The 14,687-nt window shown below is 37.2% G+C and overlaps 1 protein-coding gene across 1 annotated transcript in view; it reads right to left on the bottom strand.

Moving 5' to 3' along the window:
- The window catches only part of Kcnh8 (potassium voltage-gated channel subfamily H member 8), a 431,344-nt gene that overhangs the window by 23,755 nt on the left and 392,902 nt on the right, over positions 1–14,687 (bottom strand). Inside the window, exon 12 of the mRNA XM_041656042.1 lies at positions 4,484–4,522. Coding sequence (XP_041511976.1) covers positions 4,484–4,522 — 39 coding nt within the window. The remainder of the gene's footprint in view (positions 1–4,483; positions 4,523–14,687) is intronic.

Raw genomic sequence — 14,687 nt, 5'->3', positions numbered from 1 at the left:
CCTAAATATAACCCCAGTAGCATAGACACTGAGAGAAACAATTAATAAATGGGACCTCCTGAAACTGAGAAACTTCTGTAAAGCAAAGGACAAGGCCATCAAGACAAAGCAACAGCCTACAGGATGGGTTAAGATCTTCACCAACCCCACATCAGACAGAGGTTTGATCTCCAAAATATACAAAGAACAACAACAAAAAAAAGACCTTCAAATGAATAAATAATCCAATAAAATATGGGGTATAGACCTAAACAGAGAACTATCAACAGAGGAATCTAAAATGGCTGAAAGACACTTAAGGAAATGTTCAACATCCTTAGTCATCAGAGAAATGCAAATCAAAACAAATCTGAGATTGCATCATATACCTGTAAGAATGGCCAAAATCAAAGACACTGATGGCAACTTATGTTGGAGAGGATGTGGGGTAAAGAGAACATTCCTTCAGTCTTGGTGGGACTGCAAACTGGTACAGCCGCTTTGGATATCTGTATGGTGATTTCTCAGAAAATTAGGAAACAACTTTCCTCAAGACTCATCAATACTACTTTTTGGTATGTATTCAAAGGATGCCCAATCGTGCCACAAGGACCTGTGCTCAACTATGTTCATAGAAGCTTTATTTGTCATAGCCAGAACCTGGAAACAACCTAAGTGGTCCTCGACCAAAGAATGGATAAGGAAAATTGGTACATTTACAGAATGGAATATTATGCAACAGAAAAAAAAATCTTGAATATTTTGGGCAAATGGATGGATCTAGAAAACATCATATTGAGTGTGATAACCGAGACCCCGAAATACAAATATTATATATACTCCCTCATAAGTTGCTTTGAGATATAAAGCAAAGAAAAACCAGCCTACTATTCTCAGAGAAGATAGACAACAAAGAGGACCCCAAGAGAGACATATATTGATCGAATTTACATGGGAAGTAGAAAAAGACAAGATCTGAGTACATTGGGAGCATGGTGACCAGGGGAGAGGGTTGGAGGGGAGGGCAAAGGAAGAGAGTGGAGTGGAGAGAAACATATTGCTCAATAACTACAATTAAAAAACAATAGAGACAATAACTGATGTGGGGTAGGGCAGTAGAGTGCTTCTTTCTTAGACACAGACATGATCTCTGGGTATGCTCACTAGTCAGTTTATTTGCAGAAAATAAATTCATTTTCTGTGCTTCAGTCTCCTTTCTAGATCCAGTTGTGTATACACAATTACAAATAGTTCCTAGTGAAAATAATAGAAAGCAGCTGAGATTATTATTTGATTTTCATGAGCTGCTATTGTGATTATGCCAACCAGTGGTTGGTTCATTGGTATATTTGAATTTGTGATATCTATAATAGGTATAATGAAACAACAAAAATACTGTGGTGGCTTAAAGGCCCTGGCTCATTTAGCTTAGGTGTTAGCCACTAAGTGAAACAAAGTATTAGTTATTCAATTTTTTATTAATCTAAATACCTCAATTTTTTTAATAGTTCCTAGCTCCATCTTTTTTCTAGCTACATATAATTATTTCAATCAACTTTGCCGCTTTGCATTCTTTATTGGAAAGTCATGATACTGCTTTTCCTTGTTTATTTTGTTTTCAATAGCATTTAATACTTTGTGTTTTAGCAAAAATTAGACCCTCATGGAATTGTACAGGATCACTTTATACTTTTATTGTAGGAAAGAAAAATTAGCTTGCCATGCTAAAGATACAACAGGGCAAACTTTTAAAAGGAAGAATGGATGAAGAAAGTATGGAATATATACATATTAGAGTATTACTCAGCAGTAAAAAACAAGGACTTCTTGAATTTTGCATACAAATGGATGGAAATAGAAAACACTATCCTGAGTGAGGTAAGCCAGACCCAAAAAGAGGAACATGGGATGTACTCACTCATATTTGGTTTCTAGCCATAAATAAAGGACATTGAGCTTATAATTCATGTTCCTAGAGAAGCTAAATAAGAAGGTGAATCCAAAGAAATGAAAAATCTTAAATACAATCTAAATTAGGTCAGATACAATGGCATTGAAAATTTACTCATTCCTTTATTTGAAGAAGTCTCCGTTGGTTCTATTAAAATCCTCTGACTGATAACTTATAAATTGTTTGTACTTATGCTGGTTCACTCACGTCTCATAATTCCACTTTGTCAAGGAGTCTATTGCTTTGAGCAAGTCTCTTGAAAATTGACTCTTACAATTAAGACAAAAGTTCCTACTTATATCAAGAATTCATTCTCTTCCAAGCATCATTGTAGACTGGACCTAAACTTATGCCTTTATTAGATACCTAGCCTGCAATTAGTCTCATCTATTCAGGAGAACTCATATGTGGTTCAAATGGGGAAGGTCTCTGAGTGCCCCAGATGTCTGAACACCTGGTTATCAATTTATGGCATATTTGGGGAGGTGATGCATTCTTGCTGGAGAAAGTAGTCACTGGGGTGAGCTTTGAGAGTTCACAGTCTTGCCTTAGTTCCAGTTTGTTCTCTCTGTTTACTGTTTGTGGCTGAAGATGTAATCTCTCATTTTCATGCACTGGTCACCAAGTATGCCTGTTATGCTCCTATCATGATGGACCCTTGTCTCTCTGCAACTGTAGTCCCAAAAAACTCTTCCTCCTATAAGTTGTCTTGATCATGGGATTTTACCACAGAAGCAGCAAGTCACTAAAGTGACTAGTTACTTTCTTCAGGCATCTGTGTAATTATAAATACAAATGCTTCAAAATTGGGACCCCTAATTTCTTAAAGTGGATATTAATGGGCATAAAAGTTTATATATTCTGTCATATAAGAGTAGTGGGTGACCACTGCTAACTGTGAGCTTAGCATTTACAAGTTTAACTGAATTATTGTGGATTATTATTTTAACCTGGCAAAGATGTGTTACATTTGTTTATGTTGTGGAATATTACTTGAATTATGTGAAGGTATGTTACTTTTGTTTCTGCTGCCTTGATTAGTGATGAAACGATGTGTTACATTTTTTCTATGCTGCATTTGTATTTATGTCTTGTATTTGTTTCACCTTCACTGCCCAAGGCATCTGATTAGCCAAATAAAAACCTGAATAGCTAGGTACAGAGGGATAGGTTGGGCTGATGGGCAGAGATACTAGGAGGAGAAATCTATGCTCTGGAAAGAAAAGGAGGAGAGAATGAGAGAGAAAAAGAGGGATACACCCTGGATCAGAAGTCAGGCTGTCAAACACTGGAGGATGTAGGAAAGTAAGATATAAACAAAGAAAGGAAAAAAATCCCAAGGCAAAATGCAGGCAAAGAGAAACATTAAAATAAGAGCTAAGATAAGGAAGAACATTCATAACTAATAAGAACTCTCTGTGTCATGATTTGGGAGCTGGTTGGTGGCCTAAACAAAAAGCCTGGTACACTGAATGCAATGCTTTAATTTTAAACTATGACCCTTTACTGCCTCTAACAGAATAATGTGTGTGTGTATGTGTGTGTGTGTGTGTGTGTGTGTGTGTGTGTGTGTATGTATGTGTGTGTGTGTCTAGCAGTGGACATTGTAAGCACCGATGCAGCCACAATAAACATTGGACTCAACATGAAGATGCAAATGGATAGCATATGCTTGTAGTTTTGCATGTTATTTAAGTCAGTAAAATACTTCTCCTGTAAAACTCTGGTAAAAAGTTTTAGCCAAATATTTCTTATTCCTTTTGCATAGCATGTTCAACAATAAGAAGCAGTCCCATCTGTGTGGCAGACATAAAAAGAACAGATGGGGACACTTGGAAAGAAGCAAACAGATCAAACTAGGCTTGCTCTATTTCTGTGACACTAATCCGTATATTCATTTATTTAATGTGGCATCACCACAACAAGCCAAATGCAAAAGCAGTTGACATTAAGAAATAATAAAGAAAAGTGAGGTAATTGATGAAATGGAGACCAAAGTACAATGCATAGAATCAATCAAACAAAAAAAAATCAGCTTTTTGAAATAATAAAAATGGCAACCATTTTTATTTTTATTTTATTTCAGAGGAACCAGAAGTAAAACAAAACTCAAATTAATAAAATTAGAAATAATTCAAATGAGATCCATGGAATTGAAAAAATATTTCAGAAACTTTCTTTTAAAAAATATAGAAGAAATGGATAAAATCCTAGACATTATTCTCTTCCAAGATATTAACAATGTAAGCAAGAAATGGGGTTTAAAGAGTTGCCTTTGTCTCTCTACAAAGAAAACCCCAGCGCTGAACTGGCTGCTGAATTCTATCAATTTTATCCTTTAAGGAAGACATAGCATCAACATTCCTCAAAACGCTCTGTAAAATGGAAAAAGAAAGAACACTACCAAACCTCGTTTTATGATGCCACTTTTATCATGATACCAGATCTTGGTAAGTACTAAACACACAGAATAATGGTTGAGTTCTAGGTCAACTTTGGCAGCATAGCAAAAAAACAGAAAATAAAAAAATATAAATCAAAAGCCAGCCATACCTGTGAGACTGCCGTTTTGTTTGATAATCTTGATATTACCTGAAAGAACAAACAGCAGACTGTTTAACAACCATTTTAGAGATTTCAATGAAGTGTGTGATAACAACTCAACAACTGAATTTTTAAGATCATATCACTCACAAAATGAAAAAAAGTCCTGCCAATCAAATTGAGACATGTCATCAAATACAAGAAATATTTCAAATCTCAGACATGCAAAGATACACCTTAGAATGACTTATGATCCCAGAATATATCTTGTATAAAGCAGAAGAGTACCCTAAAATACACATTTTCTATTATTTATTAAAAATCTATGGAAATTATGACATATTCTTAAAACACACTCTGATATTATCCATATCTTTTTAATGTAATTACAGCTTCTTTTATTTTTTTGTGTTAATAGATGCTATAAATTAACAAAATTTTATTCACATGTACAAATACACTTTAAATAGCTCATATGGTGAGTCAGACATGTTTTCTAAATCTGTCTCCCATTCACCATTTACATCCTGAGATGTTTAGAGAAGATGTGTCATTACTTATGCTCATGTGGCATCATTATTGCATGTATACAAATACATGTTTCATCAATGTTTAATTTTATGAAAGCAGTCAGCCCATTCTGCATCTGCTTAGTTGTGTAAATATGCATTAATCAGAAGCATTTTAGGCATAAGTTTGCAATAATTCTCAAAGCAGAGACAAATAAAGGCAGTTGAATAATTAAAAATGTGAAAAACAAGACAACATTATGGCGCTCTTGACATTATTGCAGACATGAAAATGTGCTTCAAAAAATCCTGTTATTTGCAACTTGGGCTAAAGAAAGAACAATGACATCTAGGAAGCTTTGATGTCGGTGAAAAGATGAGATGGTGAACTTAAAGTCTTGGGATGTGGGTGGGTATCCAACTCCAAGTCTCTTGACTTAAGATTTGGCATGAGTGCGTCTCAGGTGGATTTTTTCTATTAGGACCTCTCAGTCATCCTTGTGCCTATGAGTAAACATGGGATCTCATTAGAAGATAGGTTTTGATGCAGGAGGCCTGGGCTGAGTTTGAGAATACATTTTATTCTTGTAAATTCTACCGATGCTGCTGACCATGAGAAAATTGGAGGGCAAAACATTATAGCTAACATTATGGTTATTGTCGTTCTTTGTCTGTCAGTTTAGCATTCAGCATGCGATTAGCATCTTGAGAAGCATTTTCAGGCACAATGCCTGTGCACTCTCATTTTGATCCTCTAAGGTATCTACTTTAAAACATCCATACCTCTAAATAGGAAATAAAAGTACTAGACAATATAAAGACTATCTCAAGGTCTCAAGGCAGCTTGGAAGTGAGAGCAGATTAGCAGCTACAGGTAGCAAACATGACCACATACTTTTATTTTCAATTTAAATAATATTAGTTGTATCCTTATTAAAATATCATTACAGCATTTCCTCCAATTCCCTTCCCTTCTTCCAACACCCCCACCATGGCTCCCCAGCTTGATATCAAGCAAATTACTGGCCCCCTCCTCCATAACTGTTATTGTTGCGTGTATATAATATACAAATGTAGACATAACTTGCTGAGTCTGTCCAGTGTTGCATGTATATGATATCAGGACTGACCAGTTGATACTGGATAACCAATTAGAGTATTCCTCCATGAAGGAAGGCTACTTCTCTTGTTTTCAACATGCCTTAGTTGCCTGTAATTATTTATTTAGGTGCCCAACCATATTAGGTCATATTAAAATATGACCTGCATGAGGTGTATTTTTATTCATTTATTTTCTTAGATTAACAAACATGGCATTATCTCATCTCTTACTGGACTTGAATGATGCCCAATATGAGGCCCCAATTTGTAGTAAGGAGGAGCAGGCTGTGTCCCACCACCTGGCTAGTTTAAGCCCCAAAATAATCGCACAGAAATTGTATTAATTAAATCACTGCCTGGCCTATTATTTCTAGCCTCTTATTGGCTAACTCTCCCATATTAGTTTAACCCGTCTACTTTAACGTGTATTGCCACTTGACTGTGGCTTACCGGCATGAGTCTAACCAGCGTCCATCTTGGGCAGGAGAACCATGGTGTCTGCCCGTCTCTGCCCTTCTTCCCAGAATTCTGTTCTGTCTTCCCTGTCTACCTGAGATCTGCCCTATCAACTAGGCCAAGGCAGTTTCTTTAATAACCAATGAAAGCAACACAAATACAGAAGGGTCTCCTACACCATGGACTCATTTATGGTCTAGCGTCAAGTGGGATTAAGTAGACTATATAATATAATACACACATATATGTAATTCACTATGAATTTATGCTTGGTAAAATTCCAGCAAAGATAAACTCTTTGAATAAATAAATAGTTCATGTTTTGAAGAGTACATGATACATTCATTCTAGTAGCTAACACTTCATGCTCTTCTAGTTTATGTATTGGAAATCCAAGAATTTACAGATAAATTTGACCCTCGAGCTTCTGGCACAAAGGATTTCATAACTATATGGTAACAGGTTACCTTGAGAACTTGAGAGTATGTCTTTAACAAATCAGACTCTAGCATGTTAATTCTAGTGGAAATCTCTTTCAGTTAGTAATGGGTGGGATATAATAACCCAGGCTTAAAAAATATTAAGGTCAGGTTATAATAACTGTACAAGATAAACCCAATCCATTTCAGCATCCAAAGGGTAGAGCCTTATGAGGCCCCCATCCATAGCTAAGGAGCTATAGGCAATTGATGGTTTCTGGGTGAGGAAGAGTGAGTTTTCTTCAGATGCATAGTCCCTCCACAGGCTGCTTATGGTTCCTTGAATGATACCATCCCCAAGTGCATACTTAGCAGCACAAGTTAGACTCAGTAGGTTATACATTCAAAAGATAACCAAGAGAACATGAAGTAAGGAAAAGGGAAAGGTGGTAGGGAAGAGCTGAAGTTGGCAAATGAGGATGTATATGCCCAAAATACATTGTATCTATGTATGAAATTCTCAAAGAATAAGAAAAAATAGAAAAGGAAAGAAACCAGAGATTTAGAGAAACTCCTTAATCTTAGAGATCAGGGAGATAAGTAACTTGCCCATGTCATCTGTTAAGTTAACAGCAGACTCTGTTGATTATCTGAAAGAGTGAGCTTCTGTGTCTGGGTTACCTCACTCAAAATAATGTTTTCTAGCTCCATCCATTTTCCTGCAAAATTCAAGATGTTGTTATTTTTCCTGCTGTGTAGTACTCCATTGCATAAATGTACCATGTTTTCCTTATCCATTCTTTGGTTGAGGGGCATTTAGGTTGTTTCCAGGTTCTGGCTATGACAAACAAAGCTGCTGTGAACATAGTTGAGTACATGTCCTTGTGGCATGACTGAGCATCCTTTGGATATATACCCCAAAGTGGTATTACTGTGTCTTGAAGAAGGTTGTTTTATAATTTTCTGAGAAATCACCATACTGTCATCCAAAAGGGTTGTACCAGCTTGCATTCCCACCAGCAATGCAGAAGTGTTCCCCTTTCCCTACAATCTATCCAGCATAAGTTGTCATCAGTGTTTTTCATCTTGACCACCCTTACAGGTGTAAGATGGAATCTCAGAGTTTTTGATTTGCATTCCTCTGATGACTAAGGATGTAAAACATTTCCTTAAGTGTCTTTCAGCCATTTTAGATCATCACATGTACTCATTCATAGGTGGAGTTTGAACATAAAGCAAAGAAACCCAGCCTACAAACCACAATCCCAGAGAACTTAGACAACAATGAGGACACTAAGAGAGATTTACATAGATCTAATCTACAAGGGAAGCAGAAAAAGACAAGATCTCCTGAGTAAATTGGCATCATGGGGATCTTGAGAGAGGTTTGTAGGGGAGAAGGAAGAGGCAGGGAGGGGAACAGAGAAAAATGTAGAGCTCAATAAAAATCAATAAAAGCATTCAAGAGCCAAAAATAAAAATAAAAAAGAGTGAGCTTCAAACACCTTTTACCTGATTCTAAGCCGTCTAAGATGGCGAGCAGCAAAACTAAACTTCCACTCAAAAAACTCCCACTCAATACAGGGGGGCAAGAAACTGATACCAAACATACTACCAACAATTTCACTCCAGAAGTTCAAGTCCTAGCTCCTAGCACAAAACAAAAGGAATATAAAATCCAAGACAATATCTCTCTCCAAAGACCATTAATACATTAAGAATCTTCCCTAACAAGGACAAACCAAGATGTATCTGGAGAAACAAAATTTGAAATAACAAAGATAGACACAGTGAAAGAGTTCAAGAAGTTTAAAGAGGAGATGAATAAACTTAGAGGCCAGGAGAAAACCTCTGAAGTCCCCAAAAACAAACAAACTACAAACCATTAACTAAATAAAATAAATGACATCAGTTCAGAATATGAAAAGTGAGTTTAACAAAGAGAATGAAATACTAAAGGAAAAAAAAAGCCAAGTGAAACAAATAAAAAATTCAACAACTCAATAAAAAGATTCAGGAAAGTTTAATCAATAGGCTAGATCACAAAGAAGACAGAATATCAGAACACAGAGAAAAAGTAGACCATTCTGTCAAAGAAAATGATACATTTAGGGGGTTGCAGTGATGGCTCACCAGTTAGGAATCCACACTTCTTTTGGAGAAGACCCAAGATCAGTTAGTAGCCCCACACTGGGGGACTCACAATTACCTGAGCTCTAGTTCCAGGGAGATCTGACACCTGTGGCCTCTGCAGACATCTATGCTCACATGCATAAGGTCAACAAACATGTACACACATACATAAACAAAAATAAAAAAATCATAAAAAAGAAAATTATGTTTAAAAAAAGAACCTCACAAGCTGGTCAATGGGCAAGCCTCCTGCAGGCAGAATGCTCCAGCACCATCCCCATTGGACGCTGTCATCGACAATTCTTAGTGTTAGGAATATTTCCTAAGCGAGCTCTCTGACGACGCAAAAATTTCCAATCAAGCCAAATCAAAACAAGCCGAATTAAGAAATATCCAGGTTTAATGGGAGATCTGCGCTCTCGGGTGGCCCCGAGGGAGAAACGGGAAGCCGCAGAAAAGCAACCCCCGGGAGGAAGAAAGGGGGACCACGTGTTCTTCTTTTGGGGGATCACTTAAGAACCCTGGGGAGTGGTCCTGCCTCCACCCCCAGGGAGCGGTCAGGATCTGGCCTGCTGGGATTTGAAGTCCAGACCAGGCCTAGGGGCTGAGATAGATGCCAGGGATTGGGGCCTAGGCTCCCAGCCTAACACTTAGTCTGTCCTCAAACTCGCCTATCCCATGAGAACTCAGTGGTTCCCAGAGAAATAGACAAAGATTGCACAGAGCACACCAAGAGTTGCTTTCTGAGACACAGACAGCAACTACAAGGATTGGATCAAGAGGCAAAGACACTGCATGTACCAGGTGGAGGAAGAGATGGGTAGGTGCCCATGCAAGAACACATTCAACAACCAAAAAAGCAATGTGGCAACATCAACACCTAGTGGTCCTACAACAGGAAGACCTGAACATCCTCAATCAGAAAAAGCAGAAGAAAACGACCTAAAGTATAACTTGATGAAGATGATAGAAACCCTTAATGAGGAAACAAAATTTTTTCATAAAGATTTGGAAAAAAGGCAAACAAAAAATTGGAAGAAATCAATAAGTCTCTTAAAGAAAACCAAGAAAATCATCAAGAAACAATCAAACAGATGACGGAAATAGTTTAAGACTTGAAAATTGAAATAGCGGCAATAAAGAAAACACAAACTGAGGGAACTCAGGAAATAGAAAATCTGGGAAAATGAACAGAAACAGATGCAAGCATAACCAACATATTACAAGGGATGGAAGAGAGAGTCTAGGGAATTGAAGGTACTATTCAGGAAATGCATTCATCAGTCAAAGACAATGTCAAATCCAACAAATTCTTAACATAAAATAAACAGGAAATCTGAGACACCATGTGTTGCGGGAGGTCCTCCCGCTCCTCCAACCTATAGCTGCTGAGATACCATCCCATTGGGGCGTGGTCTCTCTCCCTTTAAAAAAGCAGCCACTTCCCTCTTCTCTCTCTCTTCACTTCCTGCTCCGCCGGTGACTAGACTCCTTTCCTGGTTGCGTAGAAGGCTGTTGCCTGGGACAGTGATCTGTAAGTTTTTTTCCCCTTTAATAAATACCACCCTATTAATCATAATCCCAAATTGGTGTGGCATTGTTTGTGACTTACGCCTTCATTTTGGTGCCCAACGTGGGGCTCGAACCCACAACCCTGAGATTAAGAGTCTCATGCTCTACCGACTGAGCTAGCCGGGCAGGCAGCTGGGGTGTTGGGGATGCAGCCCCGCCGCCCTTATTACTACAACCATGAAAAGACCAAACCTAAGAATAATAGAGATAAAAGAAAGAGAACTCAATCTTAAAGGCACAGAAAAATATATTCAACAAAATCATAGAAGAAAACTTTTCCAACACGAAGATGGATATTCTTTTGAAGGTACAAGAAGCTTACAGAACACCAAATATACTGGACCAAAAAAAAAGTCCCCTCACCATATAATAATTAAAACACTAAACATACAGAATAAAGAAAAAATATTAAGATTTGCAAAGGAAAAAGACCAAGTGAAGGTGTAAGTCGCAAACAATGCCACACTAGTTTGGAATTATGATTAATAGGGTGGTATTTATTTAAAGGGGAAAAAACTTACAGATAATCATCCCAGACAACAGCCCTCTGAGCAATCAGGAAGGAGCCTAGTAGCTGGAAAGGGAGCAGGAAGCAAAGAGAAGAGAGAAGGGAAGTAGCCACTTTTTTAAAGGGAAAGAGACCACGCCCCAATGGGCTGGTATCTCAGTGGCTAAAGGCTAGAGGAGCAGAAGGACCTTTTGCAACACCTCCTCCTTTTGTTTAAGTAAGAGAGTTCTAAACCTACTATGAAATTATATACAATAAGTACAAATATCCTATTCTAACTAGCTTAGGGCTTGTATAATAAATAACTTGGCCAAGTCATGAGAGAAAAGTAACTACATTTATATAGTCTTCAACCCCATTGAAGATCTGAGAAGGGAAATAACGTTACCTGGGTAATTAGGACGTTCAGTAAAACAACTTCCAAAACATGCAACAAATCACAGAGACAAGTAGCTACCTGGGCAATCACCCAAAGTCACGTTAGCAGCGTTGAAGCAACCAACTTTGGCTAAGGCCTAACATAACTGACATACCATTTTCAAAGGCAAGCAACTTTTCAAAACTATCTTACCCTGTCTTGGCAGGATATGACAGTCCTGTTTTATCCATTGATGCATGCTCTGTATCTCTGTCAGTGGTTAAGGTATGGGCATTTCTTTGCCCAAAGGCCAGTTCTGCCAAAAAGAAAGGCTCCAGGTGGAGTGTCTTTGGTGCTCAACATTCTCTCGGGAATAGAGCGGTGTTGCCAGGAGCAATTGTGTTTCACTACCACAAAACTCTGAGTTAGATTAAAGGCCATTTTGTACAGCTCTTTGAAGAGGTTGAAGATTATCTATCTGTACTGAGTATAATCTCTATATATCTAAAGAACCTGATTAGTCTAATTATAAATGACAAACTTAGATGACTATTAATCTATATAATTCTCAATATCTATCTAACTTAAAGACTAAGACAATCAACCACTGTGAAACAAATGAGGACAATGACCTCAAAATATAAACAATGTACAAATATACATTGCAGTATGGTAAATATATATCAATACACAAACATTATATAAGTATCTTAATCAGAGGTAGAAATGTACATTGCAATATGGTAAATATATACAATATATGTATCAATACAATATATGTCAATACATTAAAAATATTTTAAACAGAGGTAGAAACATGCATGCATACAATAGTTAATATAATTTAACTTTGTTTCAATATACAAGAATCGATACCAATATATTTGTCTAAAAACAGTAACTCACAATTACAAATCTATTATCCCATCATCACTCTTTTTTTTCCAAAATGATCCCTGAGCTTATAAAATTCCTCCCCCAACCCTCAACCATATACTAATTATAATCAACCCCTAAATGATGTCCCTAAACCCAAGGGCAAACTTTACTGGGAGAGGGGCCGTCGTCCTCTAGAATTACTTCCAGCTGTCATGGGGGCGACGTTCTTTCTGGGGGATCCTGTGAAAGTAAAATGATGGTTAAATTTCAAGATCAATGTCTTTTAAAATTGCCAATAGTCTCTGAGTATTTTGTGCAGGTCTGGCCAAAATGTTGTATAAGATGTGTACCATTTCAGCTAACCAAGTTGGAACTGTCTTGTGCAGCTGGTACCCAAAGCAGGTCTTGAAGTAGTGCTATCAGTATCATCATGTCATATCAACCAGGTGGAGTTGTTGTTATGGAGCCCCATCTTATTCCTGGAAACTTCAAATGTCACTTGAGGAAAAACTCATTGTTCATTGTGAAAAACTTAAACATTAATCATATAGACATATATATTATATATAATATATATATATAAATATATATATATATATATTCACTGAAAGGCATGATAGATATATTCAATGAAAAGTATGATAGGTATGAATAAAAGCAAAGATGTTTTCTAAACTCACATTTCTTTCTGTCCCATATCATGGCTCTTGACATGAGACAGAAACTCCAGAAACGCTGGGTTTTTCTCTTACTAACAGGCTTGGAACTGGAGAGGGACTGAGCCAGAGTCCAACTTCAAAACCAGCTCTATAAATTTAGAAATATGGTACAATATATCTTACTTACACAACCCATTCAGTTTTCTTGATATTTCCAATTGGGCAGGTATTTTTCCATCTGTCATATCCAAACATTCAGGTTCCCTTGAATTTTTCAAAGATGAGTGTTTTCCTGTGGAGATAAGAACAGAATCCTGCCCCCATTCTATATGTTTTTCTTACCACCTGTATGAATATCATCATTGTGGATGAGTTGTCATTTCTCCTTTCCAAGATGTTTCTCCTCTTCAAATTGAAACTTTATTAATTTTGATGGTATCCACAATTTTTCTTCTCTTGTGGAAACAAGAGCAAAACCCCTTCCCCAACATAGCACATCTCCTGGCTTCCATTGAGAGGTCAGCACATCTTTGAAATAAATCAGTTGATTTAGTTCAGCAGACTTTTCAACTATCTAATGTCTTTCTGCTGCTGTCGTTCCTTTCTCATTAGCGTTAAGAAAATTCGAGGTTAATAAAGCATTATGCAATCTATTTCTGGGGGTATTTTCAGTCCCTTTCTGTTTGTTCAGCATATCCTTTATAGTACGATTTGATCTTTCTATAACTGCCTGACCTGTAGGATAATTTGGTATACCTGTAATGTATTTTATATTATAATAATCAAAAAAGCGTTTCATTTTCTTAGATACATATGCTGGATCATTATCTGTCTTTATTTGTGCAGGTATACCCATGATGGCCATAACTTCCAATAAATGTGTGATTACTGAATCAGTCTTTTCTGAGCTCAGGGCAGTAGCCCATTGAAAACCTGAATACGTGTCTATGGTATGGTGTACATGTTTTAATTTACCAAATTCCATAAAGTGGAACACATCCATCTGCCAGATTTCATTTCTCTTAGTACAGTTTGGGTTACTCCCTGCAGGCAATGGTGTTTGATTATAGAAAGAACAAGTAGGACATCTCTTTATAATGTCCTTAGCTTGTTGCCATGTAATGGAAAATTCTTCCTTTAGGCCTTTACTATTGACATGATGCTTTTTATGAAATTCTGAGGCCTGCAACATGCTTCCAATCAATAATTGATCAATCTCAGCGTTGCCTTGTGCTAGAGGACCAGGCAGACCTGTATGGGACTGGATGTGTGTTATGTACATCGGACAAAGCCTGTCCCTGATTATGTCTTGTACCTGGATAAACAATGAAGTCAACTCTGTGTCATCTGGTAGAAATTCAGCGGTTTCAATATGCAAGATAACTCTTTCTGCATATTGTGAATCTGTAACTATATTAAGAGGTTCTTTAAAATCCCTTAGCACCATAAGAATGGCATATAATTCTGCCTTCTGGACAGAATCATAAGGGCTTTGTTCCACCTTACTCAATTCATCTGACTTGTAACCTGCTTTCCCTGGTTTATTTGCATCAGTATAGAATGTACAGGCTCCAGTTATTGGAGCATCACGTACAATTCTAGGAAGAATCCACGAAGTT

The sequence above is a fragment of the Microtus oregoni genome, unplaced genomic scaffold (assembly GCF_018167655.1).
Source record: "Microtus oregoni isolate MIOR12 unplaced genomic scaffold, Mior012 000007F_ref0000211, whole genome shotgun sequence".
Lineage (NCBI taxonomy): Eukaryota > Metazoa > Chordata > Mammalia > Rodentia > Cricetidae > Microtus > Microtus oregoni.
This window is presented reverse-complemented; position numbering and strand designations above follow the sequence as displayed.